Source organism: Salvelinus fontinalis, chromosome 28 (assembly GCF_029448725.1).
Source record: "Salvelinus fontinalis isolate EN_2023a chromosome 28, ASM2944872v1, whole genome shotgun sequence".
Classification (NCBI taxonomy): domain Eukaryota; kingdom Metazoa; phylum Chordata; class Actinopteri; order Salmoniformes; family Salmonidae; genus Salvelinus; species Salvelinus fontinalis.
This window is the reverse complement of record NC_074692.1, coordinates 23,945,663-23,967,578: the sequence shown is the minus strand read 5'-3', so window position 1 is coordinate 23,967,578 and position 21,916 is coordinate 23,945,663. Positions and strand designations below refer to the sequence as shown.

At 43.1% G+C, this 21,916-nt stretch overlaps 2 protein-coding genes across 7 annotated transcripts in view; one reads left to right on the top strand and one right to left on the bottom strand.

The window, feature by feature from the left end:
• Window positions 1-3,081, bottom strand: part of LOC129826466 (phosphatidylinositol 4-phosphate 5-kinase type-1 beta-like) — an 84,105-nt gene extending 81,024 nt beyond the window's left edge. For 2 of the 5 annotated variants that reach the window (XM_055887226.1, XM_055887225.1), the window contains exon 1: window positions 2,824-3,080. The gene's annotated coding sequence lies outside the window, so the exon portion shown is untranslated. Of the gene's footprint in view, window positions 1-58; window positions 158-2,575; window positions 2,727-2,823 lie in introns of those variants that run through there. The other 3 variants (XM_055887227.1, XM_055887229.1, XM_055887228.1) reach the window with 3 other exon arrangements.
• Window positions 3,082-4,159: 1,078 nt separating this feature from the next.
• LOC129826463 (protein unc-45 homolog B-like) lies at window positions 4,160-20,472 on the top strand. Of its 2 annotated transcripts, none has more exons than XM_055887221.1 (20): window positions 4,160-4,259; window positions 5,067-5,237; window positions 5,369-5,405; window positions 5,578-5,753; window positions 5,894-5,983; window positions 6,132-6,299; window positions 6,500-6,665; window positions 6,873-7,043; window positions 7,251-7,422; window positions 7,675-7,975; window positions 8,060-8,154; window positions 9,791-9,932; window positions 10,063-10,203; window positions 10,460-10,587; window positions 11,431-11,497; window positions 11,955-12,068; window positions 12,307-12,422; window positions 12,719-12,836; window positions 12,965-13,120; window positions 19,608-20,472. In XM_055887221.1, the coding sequence occupies exons 2-20, from the start codon at window positions 5,067-5,069 to the stop codon at window positions 19,878-19,880; spliced, it is 2,802 nt and encodes a 933-aa protein (XP_055743196.1). In that variant the 5' UTR covers window positions 4,160-4,259; the 3' UTR covers window positions 19,881-20,472. The 2 variants fall into 2 exon arrangements, with proteins under 2 accessions (XP_055743196.1, XP_055743195.1); XM_055887220.1 differs by lacking the exon at window positions 4,160-4,259 and adding an exon at window positions 4,479-4,558.
• Window positions 20,473-21,916: the final 1,444 nt, after the last annotated feature.

Below are 21,916 nucleotides of genomic sequence, written 5' to 3'. Positions count from 1 at the left end.
TCTTTAAATTGACAATTCTGTGAACTGTCTTGTGCAAATGTTTTTATTGACACAATACCTGTTAGCAAAGGTGTCAGCTAGAGTTGACGTGCAGGAGCTTGCAGGGATTTGTAGTCTTGCATGATGTCTACTTTCATGCTAATTAGCATTTTTGAATCTGAGAGTAAATAGAGACGAATATATTGATAAGTCACCTTATAAATAGATTTACATGGTTATCAAAACATCCCACCAGAGTAAACCTACACAAAACACAGCCCTTATTTTAAGTGTTTCTAAGTTTCCCTATGGAAAAAACATTTCCATGTTTGACCGCTAGGTAGTATAGGTAGTACACCTCCAGCCTGGGGTTCACATAAACTCACATTTATTTGTGAATTTGGTCAGGTTGCCCAAAAACTTACATATTACCACTTTCATATGGATTGAAGAGATGGACATGATAAGTCACACACAATAGGTCATGTCCATGTGGTCCCCTGGGACTCCCAATGTTCATGTGAAACCTGGTCTGGTCCAGCAGCATATGTGCTCACAAGGCAACTTTCTCTGAGTCACGATTCCATTTGCTTTCCCCCTTGACTCTACTGTACAATACTGGCCAGATATCTCCATCGCTCAGTATTCTAACAGAGGTATTTCACACATCCAGCCCCGTGTTTTCGGTGACATGGCGGTAAGCTGAATTCCCTGTCATGTTCGTAGAACCATTCCCGCTGTAGATGAGGCAGGTTGAGGGGATGGTCGGCCAGCTAACAGCTCTCAGCACAGGGGCTGAATGTAGCACACTATTGCAAAGAGCACTGGTATTGTGCTGGACAGTGAGGCTACTTTATTCTTGGTAAATGTAGCATGCTGCTTTGTGGATAATTGGAGTGAGGCTATATGTTTAGCATAACTAGGAGTTGTTCCTGACCATGTGACCTTACCAGGAAAAACTATCTTAGTAATAAGCTTGGCTAGGGCCTAGTTATAGGCTTTAGTATACTTGGACCCTGAGCTTTTCCTGCTCTGGCTATGTCAGGAAAAACTCAGGAACCTGCATATAACACAGTCAAGACTGCGGAGTCTGTGCTAGGCTAATGTAGTGTGTCACTGTAGTAATTGTAGACTACTATTATGTGTACTGCTGATGAGTAATTCTATAGTAGGCTACAGCGCACGTTATTCCTTATGGTTTGCGAAGCTCACAGCAAGAAACAAACAAAAATAAACATTGAAGAAATTAGACTGGGGCCCATCGCAGCAGCCAACCTCACAGTTTTTCAAACACACACCTTAACACTACACTCCCATTTATACTGAGATGCTGGCTCAATGAGCCCACAACAGTAAAGTAGCTAGCTACTTTATATAATCTAGAATAGCTGTTAATAACAGCTTTGATAGAGTTAGTAATAGTAGGACAGTTTTTCAGTAGCCTTTTGCATTTTGATGTTACATAGAAAGCATTGTGTTCATTTTTTGGTACAGATCCTTTCAAAGGAAATTGAATCAGGTAGTAAAAGAACGGGCATTGCTCAAATTCTGTGGTGATTATTTTCAGAGAAATCAAAAGGAGTGTCTGTAACAAAAAGTTCCCTGTTGTTCAAGTTCAATAGCCTACTGTAAATAAAACAAATCACATCATAAAGGTGACCTACTAAGTATTTCACAGAGCAGTGTGTGAAGTCTTCACAAGAATAGTAAACAAACAAACATTTGACCAACTGGGGACCTTTTGTTAGTCCCCACGAGGAAAAGGGCTATTTCTAGGGGGTTTAGAGTTAAGGTTACAATTAGTGTTAGGTTAGGGGTTAAAAGTTAGATTTAAGGTTTTGGGGTTAAGGTTAGGGAAAGGTCTAGGGGTTAGGAAAAATAAGATTTTGAATGGGAATCAATTGTTTGTCGCCACAAGATTAGTTAAACAAGACTGTAAGTGTGTGTGTGTGTGTCCCTGAGGACGCCAGGTGTTGAAATGCCCCAGGCTTCTCAGAGTCCTTGTCCTTGGAACAATGAGAAAGGTCTCCAACCCAGCCAATGTTGATAAAATAATTGGTCTCAATAAATTGGTAGGCTTATTTTCCAGAAATCAACAACAGAAATGGGCTATTCAGGCAATTCCATGTTAAGAGTGTTGCTGAGACTCATATTTTTTACTTTAAAATGTATGTCAAACAAAAAGCTATTATTACAAGGTTAAACAAACCATGCAACTACTTTGAACCATTTCCACGGAAACGTTTACAGAAACACATTTACGTGCAGAAGGAAAGTTGGGTAAAATTATGGTTTGTGCTGTCATTCTGTTAGCATCACTTTAACCGTGGAATTGCACCAGTCTAGCCAATTTATCACCAATGGTAATTTGTCAACTGCACTGTGTTCAAGAACTGACCACTTTCATGTCGCAAACTCCCAATATTTCAAGTTAACCCCAAGCTAGGTGCCACTTCCCCGCAATATTACGTCATTTCACTTCCCTGAATAAACTGTGTTTCTCAAAATAGTGCGAGGATGTTGATGAGAACATAGCACCAGAAAACTTAATTGCCAATAGCCTGCACAAGCAAACACTTCGGTGCACCCCGATTACCTTGAATACAGTTGCAGTCTGGCAAGGTTTACTGCCAGCTCTTGACTTGAGGTAGCAGCGTATTCTGTTATTAATATTAATACAAATTAGTCCGACAGATTCTTCGACTGAGAAAAACACCTTCGCCAAGCAATTGCTGAAACGTCATCCCCATGTCACCTGACCAATATTCTCAATTTCAAATCGATAGCTCAATGGGCAGGTAAATATCCTAATTCTCATCATCATGAATAACACCTCAATCTTACCAGCTGTTCGCCCTCGTTTGTGAAGCGAAGTACACCGATTGATTGACGTTGATCTTGTCTTTCCGTGGGATTACAGGGAGTATTCCAGTCCCGGATAGCAATATTTACGAGAGAGCAATTGTGAGTGCGGCTCCCTGTGTAACCTAGTTTATGCTGTAGCCTACTGACAGAGAGTGGTAGGTTTGGTTACACAAGTCTTATTCTCTGCCTCTCAGCATAACCAGACATTGTGCACCAACCTACTCTGCTGTGATGCAGAACTAGAATCAGCAAGCCATCTACAGGGCAGTGATGGTAATGTTAGGCTGCAAAATATTTGATTCTCACCACTGATCTGCCACTTGCGGGTAGGTAGGTGTACGGTGCATTTATTATGGCAAATAACGCTTTTTAGTGTCTGAGAACGTCAGTTACATTTGTCTGCTAGCAAAGTTGTACAATTCAATGGCTGTCATTTCCATAACCCAACTAAAACCCACAGAGAATATGCATAGGCACAGTTGACAAGGACAAACTCCCTAGGTCAGAAGAAACCTTTAGAAGAATCAGACTGAGGGGGAGACAGTTGCTTGTTGTTGACATCTGCCTGCTGTTTGTTTTTGATAAACGGATGTGTATTTTTTTAATGACAGATGAGCTTATACACAGTCTTTCTATTTCCCCCCTTCAATATTCTACACGAAACAGCTCTAAATACACCAGTCAGGACTGGAGTTCACCTTCAAGTAGATCCAGAAAGTTGTAGAAAATGCCTCACACACACACACACACACACACACACACACACACACACACACACACACACACACACACACACACACACACACACACACACACACACACACACACACACGAGAGAGCTTTCTCTTTCTAGAAGCTGCCAGGTCATTCTGTGTGTTCCTACAGCTGTCAGTGGCTGCCAGACACCCCACTCCGCCCCACGCTTCACTAGAGCTGTAGAGGCATTTGCTGATGAGTTCTCAGCTGTCATCGAACCTATTCCTTAAATAGACCATATCAGGAACAGACCATGTTTCAAGGGGGTTACCTGTGTCATTATGTACAAATAGAGAACAAAAAGAGGAACTACTATGCAGTTATTCTAAAGATTCTCCATTGGAATGTTGTCATAAAAGCAATGAGGCATTGTAACAAACCCAAACCAATGCTAAATGTGGGAATTCAGTGTAGAGTTCTCCCGGCAAGTGTCTGTTCTGTGGAGAGTAGACCCCCATCCCTTATTTAAAATATATCCACCCTGCTTCTGGCCCACCTCATTGAGATTCAGTATAAATATAAATTGTGACGTTGGGGGAGTTGCATTACTACAAAAAAAGTTGACAGCGCAGCAATCAGGCAGTGAAGCTCAACACTAGACAACCCAAGCAAGGGAAGAGAAGAGAAGAGAGGAGTTGACACAATCACACAATCCAAAGGTACCGTATGGCTCAAAGGGACACATGTCTTCAGTGTACAAGGTCTTGAGTGACATGCTTGCCTGCCAGGGGCTCTCGGGCCAGGGGAGAGGGGCATGGTGATTGTCTATCAGGAGTGGTGGAGTGGCAGGGAGCTGTCTGTCCATTAGGATGGTCGTATCAGTGGTAAGGCCCCCACTGGGGTGCAGAATGATGCCCAAATAAGGCATGAGGGGAGGCCATTTCAAGTTAGAGATCACATGTGCTGGGCCATTTGCTAAAGGGGACTCGGGTCAGAAGGAGACATTATAGTGAACATGGTAAGAAGAGTAACAGTTTTTCATAGAATGTTATATTTTCTGTAATTTGTTTGTCATTTTTAGGAAATGTGGTACATCTGAGCGATGTACCATATTTCCTAAAAATGACAAACAAATTCGAGTTATGCTGTGAATATATTTATTTTGCTGAATTCACAGTGAATGGAAACCTTGTCAAAATTATCATGTTTTAGCTGGCATTGTTCTTGACTTGTTTCCTTTAAAGTTAAACAATCTACCAGGAACAGGGTTATATTTGGTAACATTATTATTCTTCCAGATTTGGAATGGGCTGCAATTTGTTCTAAAGTTCATTCATGTGTTATTAAGTATATATAGCCACTGTACATGTTCAATGTATAGTGTTAGAAAAGTAATGGAATATTCCAGAAACGTGCTGTTTACTTTGTAAGTACCAGTGACACCGAAACCTGAAGTAAAAAAATCCAACTGAATTCTAACCAAAATATTTAGGATTTTAAGCTACAACTTCTCCTCTCCTCACCAGATGGGTGAGATGGCAGATCCAATCCAGTTCAAAGATGAGGGGAACAAGCATTTCCAAGCCGGTGAGGTGGACAAGGCCATTGAGTGTTACACTAAAGCCATCAAGTTGTGCAAGGACAAAAAGGTTCTCGCCGTAGTCTACAGGAACAGATCAGCCTGTTTTTTGAAAAAGGTAAACACCTCACCTAAACCACAAGCCTTCATCAAGCAAAAACTGAATAGTTTTATAATTATTCATAATTATCCCTGGGTGTGATTTCCTGATCCTCTGATGTTTTTGAATGCTCTTTGTTTCCTTCTCAGGAAAGCTACACCAATGCAGCCTCCGATGCCTCCAAAGGTACGGTACAGTCTACCAAATGTTTAGTACATTAACAAGAATCAAAACACAGCCAGTTATGGTTTTTGCTCACTCACTGTCACATAACATGACAAATAATGTATTATGCTCATGCCACAGTGATATTTTCACTTCAACCCAGACACTTGTATACTTCTCTGCTCTCCGACAGCCATTGACGTGGATGCAGCAGACGTCAAAGCCCTGTTCCGGCGCTGCCAGGCTCTGGAGAAGCTGGGCAAGCTGGACATGGCCTTTAAAGACGTCCAGAGGTGTTCCACCATCGAGCCCAAAAACAAGACCTTCCTGGAGACCCTCAGGAGGCTGGGGGCTGAGATCCAAGCCAAGGTCTGCTACCCTCTGGGATAGTTTAGACACAATCCATTGGTCTACTTACAGAGGACTATGTGATTATAATATTTTATTGACTTATGAACTAGACATAAAAAAACACATCCTGATACTTCTGTCTCGCTCTCTGTCTACAGCTGAAGACAACCTTCTCCACAGACTCACGGGTTCAGAACATGTTTGACGTTCTGCTTGATGAGGAGATGGACAAGGACAAGAAGGAAATGGTTTGTATGACACCATAGTAGAGATCAGTTCCATTGATTCAACTGTAATAAGCATGATGCTGTGGTCTTTAATATTTTTAAAGTCTGATATCAAATGCAATGTGTGTAACTTTAATGGCAATATGAATAATATTTTCTTCCCATGTAGGCTGCTAACAACCTGGTGGTTCTGGCCAGAGAAGAAGCTGGCGCAGAGAGAATCTTCCAGAACAATGGAGTGCCTCTGCTACTGGATTTGCTTGAGACTGGAAAAGTAGAGATGGTCCTGGCTGCTATCCGCACCTTCGCTGGAATGTGCACTGGACACAAAGCTCGGGTGAGGTGCAGGGAAGACAGAGGTGCATAAGAGGTTCTGTGAGAAGGGGATAAACGGGGAGCCAAACCTCAAGTAGTTCTGATCCTCACAACTCCTGGTCCTTCCAGCCAGATATGGATAATTTTCAAAGTTGCTATTGTAATGTCAAGCAATAGTTCCCTTTTGGACACTCAGTTGACCTGTATGTTGTCTCTGAACAGGCCATGGCCATTATCCACCTGGTGGGCATAGACAAGTTGTGCAGCATCATGGCCGTCGACAACGAGGACATTGCCTTGGCAACCTGTGACCTGTTCCAGTGCATCAACGACTCCCTCACTGGAGGAGACCGGAGGATTTATGGGAAGGAGGAAGCCCTGGTTTTGGGTGAGACATCCACTCACATTCCTGATTTCCTAAGCTGTTTCAGTCAAAAGCCCTAAATGTATATACATTTATGTAGTGCTTTTTACCAAACTTGAAATGCCTCTGAATAGCATCATCAGCTATATAAACAGATTTTGAAGGTCTCGTCATTCTAATCTTGTTTGTGTTTTATAAAATGGGTCTGACACTTTCTATGCTCCCCTGCAGATGCAAGCAAGGACTTGAAGAGCATCCTGATGGCCCTGCTGGAGATGGTTGCCAGTAAGAAGGTTTCAGGACATGGCAGAGACCAGGCCCTGAACCTGCTGACCAGAAACGTGCCTCGCAAGGACAAGAAAGACCCTGACCACTCCAAGAGCCTCTTTACTATCGACCACGGTGAGTGGGTTACTGTATCTTTGACCATGATCTGTGAAGTAGGCCTATGATATAGTTCTTCACTGTTTATTTCAGTTGTGGGTTTATGTCTTGTTCTTGAGAAACATTATTTTATGGTTTGTATTGAAAAATTAAATATGGAGTACTGAGAGTGTCAACTTAATGTAGGAAAGTTGCCATTCATCTTGCTTTGTGAAACCCCCCCAGGTCTGAAGAAGATCCTGAAGGTGTGTGGCCAGATACCTGACCTCCCAGACCAGCTGCCCATGACAGAGAACACTCAGCTCATCGCCAGCGTGCTCCTCGACAAGCTCTGGGACGACCTGCGCTGCGACCCCGAGAGAGACAACTATAGGGAAGTCTGTGACGAGTACATCAAGTGAGTTACACATTAGTAACATAACAGCAACATTCGAGTACCATATCTAATGCCAATAACATCATACAGACATTAAGAGATATGTGATGCACGCATACATCATGAGTAATGTTACAACAGGGGAAGTATCTAACAGCACCATAGAGTTGATGGTGGGGATAAGTACTAAATTAACTGACTAACATTTATCCCTGACCTCCTCCCTCATCTAATCCTTAACCCCGCTCCACCTGACCATGTCCCGTTCCACAGAGGCAAATTTGACCCCAACGACATGGACAGGAACATCCACGCCATCAATGCTCTGTCAGGCCTGCTGCAGGGCCCCTTCGAGGTGGGAAACCAGCTGGTGGGTCGCCAGGGCATCATGGAGATGATGGTGGCGCTGTGCGGCTCCGAGCGTGAGGTGGACCAGATGGTCGCCGTGGAAGCACTGATCCACTCCTCGACCAAGATGAGCCGCGCCTCCTTCATCATCACCAACGGTGTGTCGCTGCTCAAAGACATCTACAAGAAGACCAAGAACGAAAAGATCAAAATCCGTGCGCTGGTGGTGAGCGAGCTTTAGACTCTTCAGATTTATCTAACCTTACAAGTTCACGAACTCAATATTGTGTGTGTGGTTCCCTTTCCCCAGGGTCTGTGTAAGCTGGGCTCAGCAGGTGGAGATGACTATAGTATGAGGCAGTTTGCTGAAGGCTCCACTGAGAAATTGGCCAAGCAGTGTAGGAAGTAAGTGGTTTTGTGGCTCTGATTATGTACAGTGGCAAGAAAAAGTAAATGAACCCTTTGGAATTACCTCGATTTCTGCATAAATTGGTCAACTAAGTCACAACAATAGACAAACACAGTCTGCTTAAACTAATAACACAAACAATTATCCATTTAAATGTCTTTTATTAACACTAAACATTCACAGTGTAGGGTGGAAAAAGTATGTGAACCCTTGGCTTTAATAACTGGTTGACCCTCCTTTGGCAGCAATAACCTCATCCAAATGTTTTCTGTAGTTGCGGTTCAGACCTGCACAACGATCAGGAGGAATTTTGGACCATTCCTCTTTAAAAATCTGTTTCAGTTCAGCAATATTCTTGGGATGTCCTGGTGTGAACCGTTGTCTTGATGTCATGCCACAGCATTTCAATCGGGTTGAGTTCAGGACTGACTGGGCCACTCCAGAAGGCAAATTTTCTTCTGTTGAAGCTATTCTGTTGTTGATTTACTTCTGTGTTTTAGGTTGTTGTCTTGTTGCATCACTCAACTTCTGTTGAGCTTCAATTGGCGGGCAGATAGCCTAACATTCTCCTGCAAAATGTCTTGATAAACTTGGGAATTCATTTTTCCGTCATTGATAGCTAGCTGTCCAGGCCCTGAGGCAGCAAAGCAGCCCCAAACCATGATGCTCCCTCCACCATCATTTACAGTTGTGATGAGGTTTTGATGTTGGTGTGCTGTGCCTTTTTTTCTCCACACATAGTGTTGTGTGTTCCTTCCAAACAACTCAACTTTAGTTTAACCTCATTGAGTATTCTGCGCTGTGCTCTTGAAGTCGTCTTTGCAGGTCGGCCACTCCTAGTAGCAACAGTGCTGAATTTTTTCAATTTATAGACAATTTGTCTTAGCGTGGACTGATGAAGATCAAGGCTTTTAGAGAAACTTTTGTAAGCCTTTCCAGCTTTATGCAAGTCAACAATTCTTAATCTTAAGTCTTCTGTGATCTCTTTTGTTCGAGGCATGGTTCACATCAGGCAATGCTTCTTCTGAATAGCAAACTAAAATGTTGTGAGTGTTTTTTATAGGGAAGGGCAGCTCTAACCATCTCCAATCTCGTCTCATTGATTGGACTCCAGGTTAGCTGACTCCTGACTTCAATTAGCTTTTGGAGAAGTCATTAGCCTAGGGGTTCACATACTTTTTCCAACCTACACTGTGAATGTTTAAATTATGTATTCAATATAGACAAGAAAAATTAAATAATTTGTGTGTTATTAGTTTAAGCACCCTGTGTTTCTCTATTGTTGTGACTTAGATGAAGATCAGATCAAATTTGATGACCAATTTATGCAGAAATCCAGGTAATTCCAAAGGGTTCACATACTTTTTCTTGCAACTGTAGCTGTTGTGTAACTTTTTGGTGTTAATTCTCAATGAAGTATTAATAGATAGACAGTCCATCACAGGCTTTTTTTCAAAAGTATTATGAACAAACAATATCAGGAGTAATAGATTGTGTACAGAGCTGTAACCTTATGTTCATTATATTCCCGCTGAGTGATTTTGAAATAGCTTCCCATGATCATAATCTCAAGATGGAGGACCATTTCCTGTTATCCCTGTTCCCTGTTAACACTCTTCCTGTGTGTATCAGGTGGTTGTGTAACTCAGCCATGGACACGAGGACCAGGAAGTGGGCTATAGAAGGTTTGGCCTACTTAACCCAAGACGCAGATGTAAAGGATGACTTTGTTGAGGACGATCCTGCCATGAAAGCCATGTTTGACCTGGCCAAGGTAGGTACTGTATTATTGAAGACAGAGGATAGACACCACTCATAGCACATACCATGAGCATACTGGCATTAAATATGCAACCTGTAGGAGAGTATTAAACTTCCCTCTAACCTGTTTCCCTGTAACACAGTCTAAAGATAAGACCATCCTGTATGCTGTGGCCTGTACTCTAGTCAACTGCACCAACAGCTATGAGAAGAAAGATATCATGCCTGAGCTGGTTCAGCTGGCCAAGTTCTCCAAGCAGCACGTCCCTGAGCAGCACCCCAAGGTAAGTTAAGAGCAGGCCTCCCTCTGTCTGTCCGGTGGTTAGAACTGTACAACAAGTCATCCTTATGTCAAGACAGAACATAACTAGTCACTCTAATTCTGTTATCAAGCACTGTAAACTAAACTAGTATAAAGTATATATAAACGGGACTATGCTGCTCTGTACTGTAAGCAAAGTTATATTTTTTATTGTGAGGCCCTAGGTACTGTATATTATCTGAGGGAGGTGCTGACAATACACACTTCTCTGCCCTTAGGACAAGAAAGATTTCATCCAGAAGAGAGTGAAGAGGATGCTAAAGGGAGGGGTCATCTCAGCTCTCACTGTCATGGTGAAAGCTGACAACCTTCTCCTGACTGACCAGACCAAAGAGATGCTGGCAAGGTGAGCAACCTGGAACTGTACTAGGCTCGAGCGTTTAGCTATGTCACAGACATTCTTATAAACTGAGTATTCCAAACATTAGGAACAACTTCCTAATATTGAGTTGCATCTCCTTTTGCCCTCAGAATAGCCTCAAAGCGTTTCACAGGGATGCTGGCCCATGTTCACTCCAATGCTTCCCACAGTTGTGTCAAGTTGGCTAGAGGTCCTTTGGGTGGTGGACCATTCTTGATACACACAGGAAACTGTTGAGCGTGAAAAACCCAGCAGCATTGCAGTTCTTGACACAAACTGGTGCGCCTGGCACCTACTACCATACCCAGTTCAAAGGCACTTAAATATTTTGTCTTGCCCATTCTCCCTCAATAAGGGATCATAGCTTTCACCTGGATTCACCTGGTCAGTCTATGTCATGGAAAGAGCAGGTATTCTTTATGTTTTGTATACTCAGTGTATATGCATATGTACTGATATATGTATGCGTGTAACTGATAGATGCTACTGAATGTGTATGGAATATATGAGAAGGGAAATGTAATAATACAATGTATTTGTATGTAGGCCTAGAGTAATGGGTCTCTCTGTTTCTCTGTGTTGTGTCAGCAGAACCTTTTTTGGTTCTATTGTTCTTAATTTAATTGTGTGTAGTTCTGTCTTTGAGCTGTTCTTGTCTATTAATGTTCTGTATTATGTAATGTTTTGTGTGAACCCCAGGAAGAGTAGCTGCTGCTTCAGCAACAGCTAATGGGGATCCTAATAAAATACTAATAGTTATCCAGTCAGTACGTGCAATACTGCAGAACAAATAAGATTCAAATAATTGGTATTTGCTTTGATTTGCAGGGTGTTCCTTGCCTTGGCAGATGATCCCAAAGACCGTGGCACCATTTGCGCCCATGGAGGGGGCAAGGTGAGTGACAGACATAACAAGATTTTCCATTCTAGTATAATCTATAACACAGTCTAAATGTACATTTGATTTATTACCTTTATTTAACCAGTAGTTTTCTGACTCTATAGAGAAAATGGTATCTTTTCAAAATAACAATGATGTGTCATAGTTAAAACTAAACTGTGGTTCGAGCATGGATCAGTCATAGTCGCATGTAGGCTAGAGCAGGGGTAGGCAGTCCTGGAGTGCCGCAGGCACTTCATGTTTTTGATTTAACCAAGGTGGAAGACCAGGTGTGTTGAATAAATTAGCTCAGTTGGTCTGGCGTGGTAAATAGTTCGGACAATATCCTGCAATACCTGCATCACTCAGGAACAGGGTTGCCTACCCCTGGGCTAGAGTATGTTATAATGTCACAATAAAAGTTGAAGGTGTGTGTGTCTGAAGCTCTGATCTCTTGCTGTGTGATCCCCAGGCTCTGATCCCATTGGCTCTGGAGGGATCAGCTATAGGGAAAGTAAGGGCCGCACACGCCCTGGCCAAGATTGCTGCTGTCTCCAACCCAGAGATCGCTTTCCCGGGAGAGAGGGTAAGAACCTGTCTGACCACTTCATGTTACATGGGAGAAAGATGTGGGCTGGTTTGGGGAAGGGAATTGACTCATACGTATTTTAGTTGTCTTGCATTCAGTAAAACACACACTTTTTAAACTCAACTTTATTCTTCTTTCTCTGTCCTTCATATCGTTTTTTACTATGTACCTCTCTTTTGGCTTGCTCTCTTTTACCCTCCCTCCCTCACCATGCCTTGTCATCTCTCTCTGACAGATCTACGAGGTGGTGCGTCCTCTGGTCAGCCTGTTGCACCCCGAGAGAGATGGGGTGCAGAACTACGAGGCACTTCTGAGTCTCACCAATTTGGCTGGTCTCAACGACAAACTGAGGTGAGGCCTGTTAGTTTACCAATCACAGCACAGTATGTATAACCCAACAAAACACCAGACTATTTCAGATTAATTACACAATTCAACAATATATTTAAGGTAATAGAGAGGTGTGAGGGTGTGTGTTTCTTCATATGGCACTAAACAGGAAACAGCCATGGGCTAAGATATTCTCCGGGGACATTCCAGAGTTAATTTGGTTTGTCTTTCACTTTTGCTGCCAGACCGTTTCGAGTAGAGGAGATGAGATGGTTGCCTGATTCATTAACTCTTTCTTCCCATCCTCCGCTGCACAGAGTGAAGATCCTGAAAGAGAAGGCTCTCCCTGAGATTGAGCAGTACATGTTTGAGGACCATGACCATATCAGACAGGCAGCCACAGAGTGCATGTGCAACCTGGTGACGTGCAAAGAGGTAAGAGGGAACCCCATCACTCTTAAGAACATTGTCATCACATACAGTGTGTGTGTGTGGGTGTGTGTGTGTATGTAACAAACTTGTCACCCAGGGTAACGTCATCATTATGTGTGTGTGTATTCCAGGTGCAGGATCGGTACCTGGAGGATGGGAATGATAGGCTGAAGCTGCTGGTGCTGATGTGTGTTGAGGACAATGAAAAGCTCCAGAGAGCTGCAGCTGGAGGCCTGGCCATGCTTACTGCTGCCCAGAAGAAGCTGTGCACCAAGATGACCCTGGTGGTACGTCTTGTCTGGTTGCATTCACACTACACTCACCTTGGGGTGACCCAAGGGCAGTTCCTTTGCAAAGATCCTAACCGAATTGAACTACCCAGCTGTCCAAATCAATCACAACAATGAATCAGCACAACACTGATTATAGTTATATATATTACCTGATTAATATGTATTATCACAAGACTGAATATAGTTATTTATTACTTAATCAAAACCAGTGGAGGCTGCTGAGGGGAGGACGGCTCATAATGGCTGGAACGGCGCAAATGGAATGGCATCAAACATGGAAACCATGTATTTGATACCGTTCCATTCATTCCGCTTCTGCCCAATTAAGGTGCCACCAACCTCCTGTGATCAATACAGTATGTTTCATCACAACACTGAATATAGTTATATATTACCTCATCAGTATGTATCATCACAACACTGAATATACACTCAATGGACAGTTGATTAGATAGACCATCTAGTACTGGGTCGGACCCCCTTTGCCTCCAGAACAGCATGAATTCTTCATTGCTCAATTGGTATCAAGGGACCTAATGTGTGCCAGGACAACATTCCCCACACCATTACACCCCCGCCACAAGCCTGTACTGTTGACACCAGGCAGGCTGGGTCCATGGACTCATGTTGCTTACGACAAATCCTGACTCTGCCATCAGCATGACGCAACAGGAACTGGGATTCGTTGGATAAGGCAATGTTTTTCCACTCCTCAGTTGTCCAGTGTTGGGAATCTGCCTTCCACTGGAGACGTTTTTTTTTGTTTTTTTAGCTGATAGGAGTGTACCCCGGTGTGTTCATCTACTACAATAGCCCATCCCTGATAAGGATCGATGAGTTGTGTGTTCCGAGATGCCCACCACTGTGCTGAGCCGTTAATTATCCGTTTGTGGCAAGTGTATGATTCTTGCCATTCTTTTTCGACCTCATCAATGAGCCGTTTTAGCCCACAGGACTGCCGCTGACTGGATTTTTTTTAGTTTGTTGTACCATTCTCTGTAAACCTTAGGCACTGTCGTGCGTGAAAAGCCCAGGAAGGGTGGCCGTTTCTGAGATGCTGGCTCCAACGCGCCTGGCACCGACGATCATACTACGCTCAGTCGCTTAGGTCACTCGTTTTGCCCCTTCTAACGTTCAATCGAACAGTAACAATGCCTCGATGCCTGTCTACCTGCTTTATATAGGTTGCCACGGCCACATGACTCACTGTCTGTAGGAGCAATCCATTTTTGTGAATGGTCTGGTGTATTTAATAAACTGGCCACTGAGTACTTAATCAAATCAAAATAAAATAAAATGTTATTTGTCACATGCTTCCTAAACAACAGATATGGACTAACAGTGAAATGTTTATAGGCCCTTCCCAACAATGCAGAGAGAAAGAAAATAAATAAGTTATAGAAAAGTTAAACAAGTAATAAAAGATACACAATGAGTAATGATGACTTGGCTATATACAAAGGTACCAGCACTGAGTAGATGTTGAGGGGTACAATGTAATTGAGGTAGATATGTACATAAACTCAGCAAAAAAATAAATGTCCTCTCACTGTCAACTGAGTTTATTTTCAGCAAACTTAACATGTGTAAATATTTGTAAGAACATAACAAGACTCAACAACGGAGACATAAACTGAACAAGTTCCAAAGACATCTGACAAACAGAAATGGAATAATGTGTCCCTGAACAAAGGGGGGGTTCAAAATCAAAAGTAACAGTCAGTATCTGGTGTGGCCACCAGCTGCATTAAGTACTGCAGTGCATCTCCTCCTCATGGACTGCACCAGATTTGCCAGTTCTTGCTGTGAGATGTTACCCCACTCTTCCACCAAGGCACCTGCAAGTTCCTGGACATTTCTGGGGGGAATGGACCTAGCCCTCACCTTCCGATCCAACAGGTCCCAGACGTGCTCAATGAGATTGAGATCTGGGCTCTTCGCTGGCCATGGCAGAACACTGACATTCCTGTCTTGCAGGAAATTACGCACAGAACGAGCAGTATGGCTGGTGACATTGTCATGCTGGAGGGTCATGTCAGGATGAGCCTGCAGGAAGCGTACCACATGAGGGAGGAGGATGTCTTCCCTGTAACGCACAGTGTTGAGATTGCCTGCAGTGACAACAAGCTCAGTCCGATGATGCTGTGACACACCGCCCCCAGACCATGACGGATCCTCCCGCTCCAGAGTACAGGCCTCGGTGTAACGCTCATTCCTTCGACGATAAGCGCAAATCCGACCATCAACCCTGGTGAGACAATACCGCAACTCGTCAGTGAAGAGCACTTTTTGCCAGTCCTGTCTGGTCCAGCAACGGTGGGTTTGTGCCCATAGGCGACATTGTTGCCGGTGATTTCTGGTGAGGACCTGCCTTACAACAGGCCTACAAGCGCTCTGTCCAGCCTCTCAGCCTATTGTGGACACTCCGAGCACTGATGGAGGGATTGTGCGTTCCTGGTGTAACTCAGGCAGTTGTTGTTGCCATCCTGTACCTGCCCCGTAGGTGTGATGTTCGGATGTACTGATCAAGTGCAGGTGTTGTTACACGTGGTCTGCCACTGTGAGGACGATCAGCTGTCCGTCCTGTCTCCCTGTAGCGCTGTCTTAGGCGTCTCACAGTACGGACATTGCAATTTATTGCCCTGGCCACATCTGCAGTCCTCATGCCTCCTTGCAGCATGCCTAAGGCACGTTCACGCAGATGCGCAGGGACCCTGGGCATCTTTCTTTTGGTGTTTTTCAGAGTAAGTAGAAAGGCCTCTTTAGTGTCCTAAGTTTTCATAACTGTGACCTTAATTGCCTACCGTCTGTAAGCTGTTAGTGTCTTAACGACCGTTCCACAGGTGCATGTTCATTAATTGTTTATGGTTCATTGAACAAGCATCGGAAACCGTGTTTAAACCCTTTACAATGAAGATCTGTGGAATTATTTGGATTTTTACCAATTATCTTTGAAAGACAGGGTCCTGAAAAAGGGACGTTTCTTTTTTTGCTGAGTTTATAACTAGGAATAAACTGAGATGGTAAACTGTAGCAGCAGCGTATGTGATGAGTCCAAAAAGGGTCAATGCAGGTAGTTAAATAGTTAACCAAATAGCTACCCGTACTAACTATTTAGATACTGTACATTAATATCTATCATCGAAAGACTAAATATATACTGAGTATAACAAACATTTGATGATATTGAGTTGCACCCCACCCCTCCCCTTTGCCCTCATAAGAAGCTAAATGATTTGGGGCATGGACTCTACAAGGTGTCGAAAGCGTTCCACAGGGATGCTGGCTCCAATGCTTCAGACAGTTGTCAAGTTGGCTGGATGTCCTTTGGTTGGTGGACCATTCTTGATACACACGGAAACTGCTGAGCGTGAACAATCCAGCAGCATTGCAGTTCTTGACACAAAGTTATGCGCCTGTGACTTACTACCATACCCTGTTCAAAGGTACTAAAATATTTTGTCTTGTCCATTCACCCTCTTTTTTAATATTTGTATTTATTTAACCAGGTTGAGAACAAGGTCTCATTTACAACTGCGACCTGGCCAAGATAAAGTAAAGCAGTGTGACATAAACAACAACACAGAGTTACACATGGAATAAACAAGCGTACAGTCAATAACACAAAATAAAAAAAAGAGTCTATATACAGTGTGTGCAAATGACGTGAGGAGGTAAGGCAATTGTCACGGTCGTCTTGTGGTGAATGAGTGGACCAAGGCGCAGCGTGTGAAAAATACATCTTCTTTTATTAGGAAGACAAAAACGAACGAAAACAAAACAACAACCGGACGAACGTGAAGCTATGAAAGACTAAGTGCTAACATGCAACATAGACAATTACCCACAAACACCTAAAGCCTATGGCTGCCTTAAATATGGCTCCCAATCAGAGACAACAACAAACAGCTGTCTCTGATTGAGAACCAAACCAACAACCATAGACTTTCCTAAACACCTACACTGAACACAACCCCATACATTCTACAAAACCCCCCTAAACAATACACACACCCTAAACTAGACAAAACACACAAACATTCCCCATGTCACACCCTGACCTAACTAAACTAATAAAGAAAATCAATATAACAGAGGCCAGGGTGTGACCGCAATAAATAGGTCATAGTAGCGAAGTAATTACAATTTAGCAAATTAACACTGGAGCGATAGATGTGCAGATGATGATGTGCAAGTAGAAATACTGGTGTGCAGAAAAGTAAATAAAAACAATATGGGGATGAGGTAGGTAGATAGGATGGGCTATTTACAGATGGGCTATGTACAGCAGCAGCGATCGGTTAGCTGCTCAGATAGCTGATGTTTAAAGTTAGTGAGGGAAATATAAGTCTCTAGCTTCAGCGATTTTTGCAATTCGTTCCAGTTATTGGCAGCAGAGAACTGGAAGGAAAGGCGGCCAAAGTAGGTGTTGGCTTTGGGGATGACCAGTGAGATATACCTGCTGGAGCGCGTGCTACGGATGGGTGTTGTTATCGTGACCAGTGAGCTGAGATAAGGCAGAGCTTTACCTAGCAAAGACTTATAGATGACCTGGAGCCAGTGGGTCTGGCGACGAATTTGAAGCAAGGGCCAGCCAACGAGAGCATACAGGTCGCAGTGGTAGGTGGTATATGGGGCTTTTGTGACAAAACGGATGGCACTGTGATAGCAAACTGGATGCAGTCTGAGTAGAGTGTTGGAGGCTATTTTGTAAATGACATCGCCAAAGTCAAGGATTGGTAGGATAGTCAGTTTTACTAGGGTATGTTTGGCAGCATGAGTGAAGGAGGCTTTGTTGCGAAAAAAAGCTGATTCTAGATTTAATTTTGGATTGGAGATGTGAGAAACCAAGGCAGTTGAGTCTGCCGATAAGAATACGGTGATTGACAGAGTCGAAAGCCTTGGACAGGTTTATGAAGATGGCTGCACAGTACAATATTTTATCGATGGCGGTTATGATATCGTTTAGGACCTTGAGCGTGGCTGAGGTGCACCCGTGACCAGCTCAAACCGAATTGCACAGCGGAGAAGGTACGGTGGGATTCGAAATGGTAAGTGATCTGTTTATTAACTTGGCTTTCGAAGACTTTAGAAAGGCAGGACAGGATGGATATAGGTCTATAACAGTTTGGGTCTAGAGATTCACCCCCTTTGAAGAGGGGGATGACTGCAGCAGCTTTCCAATCTTTAGGGATCTCGGATCATACGAAAGAGAGGTTGAACAGACTGGTACTAGGGGTTGCAACAATGGCGGCGGATCATTTTAGAAAGAGAGGGTCCAAATTGTCTAGCCCAGCTGATTTGTACAGGTCCAGGTTTTGCAGCTCTTTCAGAACATCTCCTATCTGGATTTGGATGAAGGAGAAGCTGGGGAGGCTTGGGCAAGTAGCTGTGGGGGGTGCGGAGCTGTTGGCCAGGGTTGGGGTAGCCAGGAGGAAAGCATGGCCAGCCGTAGAGAAATGCTTATTGACATTCTCGATTATCGTGGATTTATCGGTGGTGACAGTGTTACCTAGCCTCAGTGCAGTGGGCAGCTGGGAGGAGGTGCTCTTGTTCTCCATGGACTTTAGTGTCCCAAAACTTTTTGAAGTTAGAGCTACAGAATGCAAATTTCTGTTTGAAAAAGCTAGCCTTTGCTTTCCTGACTGACTGCGTGTATTGGTTCCTGACTTCCCTGAAAAGTTGCATATCGCGGGGACTATTCAATGCTATTGCTGTCTGCCACAGGATGTTTTTGTGCTGGTCGAGGGCAGTCAGGTCTGGAGTGAACCAAGGGCTATATCTGTTCTTAGTTCTACATTTTTTGAAAGGGGCATGCTTATTTAAGATGGTGAGGAAATTACTTTTAAAGAACGACCAGGCATCCTCGACTGACGGGATAAGGTCAATATCCTTCCAGGATACCCAGGCCAGGTCGATTAGAAAGGCCTGCTCGCAGAAGTGTTTTAGGAAGCGTTTGACAGTGATGAGGGGTGGTCGTTTGACCGCGGACCCATAGCGGAGGCAGGCAATGAGGCAGTGATTGCTGAGATCCTGATTGAAAACAGCAGAGGTGTATTTGGAGGGCAAGTTGGTCAGGATAATATCTATGAGGGTGCCCATGTTTACGGATTTAGGGTTGTACCTGGTAGGTTCATTGATAATTTGTGAGATTGAGGGCATCTAGCTTCACCTCTGAACGGCACACATATACGATCCTTGTCTCAATTGCCTCAAGGTTTAAAAATCATTCTTTAACCTGTCTCCTCCCCTTCATCTACAGTGATTTAAGTGGATTTAACAAGTGACCTCAATAAGGGATCATAGCGTTCACCTGCATTCACCTGGTCAGTCTCTGTTCTTAATGTTTTGTACACTCAATGTATATTACTTAATCAATATGTATCATCATTGAGGCCTCATCCACTTCATTACTTGTCAGATGTAAAGCGTGTGCAATCATTAGACTGAGTGACCAATATTTTCTCGGTTCTCTCCACAGACGTTGCAGTGGATGGAGATCCTTCAGAGGCTGATTCTCCATGATCAGCCCCAGATCCAGCACAGAGGCCTTGTGATCGTGTACAACATGCTGAACTCGGACGACAATGAGCTGGCCAAGAAGCTGATGGAGAGCGAGATCCTGGAGATCCTGACAGTGATTGGCAAAGCAATGGACAACCCGAAGAGGCAGATTGTGATCGATGTGGCACGCACCTGCCTGGTCAAGGCCATGGACCTCGGCCTCATCAAGCCCTTCACAACCGCATCATAAAGCAGTGTATCTCAACTTCTCAACCAAGGTTTGGGAACCAGGGAAGGGCATGCAAACGTGTTTCTCCTCCTTCATGGACTACTTAAATCTAAACTAGAACATGAGAACTGGTTAAATCTGCTGCTGGAAAGGTCAGTAACATCCTAAGGACTGGTGCTGGTCCACGGAAGGGTTGAGAGGGAGGCAGGGAGATGAGATTGTTCCACATAACGGTTAGCCTGGTCTGAGATCTGCATTTAGCCAACCCCTCTGACTATCATTGATTTGTTGGACATACCCAAACATAGTCCAAGGAATTGGCTAAAGCACACAGATGTGGTCACAGATTGTCTGAGGTGGATGGGGGGAGGGCGCAACAGAGATAAAGCAGGGTCTGCTCTCTGTGAAATAAAGAACTGAATCTGAATAAGGATTAATGCCTTTATGATAATTAGATCTGTACGTTTGTATTCTGTTTATTTGTTTGGAGATTGTTTTAAACCAATATAATAAGCTTTTACAGCTGGATGATGTTTGATGCTGTTTTAGCACATTTCCGTTTAGTTATTTATATTTTACTCAATGATAAATAAATGGACTTTTGGAAAATAAATGTTGTAATATAGTTTAACACTTTTTATATGTTATTATAATAGTAATTGTCGAGTCACATGGGGTTTATAACGCCTAGATCATTGGTCTGGCTTCAGCAGATACCCCTCAAAGAAAGTTGGTCTGTGTGATTTAGTCAATGAGATTTGGTTCACAGATCGTCTCTCAGCTTTGCGACATATGTTATCTATTTGTTCACCATGGGTGCGTTCAGTTCGCCTCAGCGTTCGCTACGTTGCGTGACGATGTGTACTGAACGACACGTTTCCCCAAAACGGTGCGTGCCATTCTTCTGACTTTGAGGTACGTTTTCTCCCATTTGTTGAGTGTGGCAAGTTGTGGCCTGATAAATATGGGTGTGACAAATACCAAAACTTGTGCAGCACAGTACATCCAATGAGCACACTATCTGGCAGTGGTGGAAAACATACCCAATTGTTATACTTGAGTAAAAGTAAAGAAGTTCTTTGTTTCTGGCAATTTTGAGCCTGTAATCGAACCCACAAATGCTGATGCTGCAGATACTCAACTAGTCTAAAGAAGGCCAGTTGTATTTGTTCTTTAAAATCAGGACAACAGTTTTCAGCTGTGCTAACATAATTGCAAAAGGGGTTTCTAACAATCAATTAGCCTTTTAAAATGATAAACTTGGATTAGCTAACACAACGTGCCCTTGAAACACAGTGATGGTTGCTGATAATGTGCCTCTGTACACCTATGTGTAACGCTCGTCCTCTTCCTTGTCTGAGGAGGAGCAAGGATCGGACCAAAATGCAGCGTATTGAGAAGACAATCTCGTTTATTTAAACGAAGAACACTTGAACAACTACAAAATAACAAACGACGTGAACAGACCTGAACTTGAGAACAAAACACATGAACGAAACGAAACAGTCCCATGTGGTACTGACACAGGAACAATCACCCACAAACAAACAGTGCGAACAGCCTACCTTAATATGGTTCTCAATCAGAGGAAACGTAAAACACCTGCCCCTAATTGAGAACCATATCAGGCTAATACGTTGAACCCAACATAGAAACACATAACATAGAATGCCCACCCCAACTCACGCCCTGACCATACTAAACAAAGACAAAATAAAGGAAATAAGGTCAGGAACGTGACACTATGTAGATATTCCATAAAAAAAGATGCAGTTTCCAGCTACAATAGTCATTTACAACATTAACAATGTCTAAATTGTATTTCTGATCAATTTGAAGTTATTTAAAATGGACAAAAAATTAGCTTTTCTTTCAAAAATAAGGATATTTCTAAGTGACCCCAAACTTTTGAACGGTAGTATACATAGAAAATGACTCAAGTAAAAGTCAGTCACCCAGTAAAATACTACTTGAATAAGTCTTAAAGTATTTGGTTTTAAATATCCTTATATCTAAAGTATATGTAATTGCTAAAACATACTTAAGTATAAAATGTA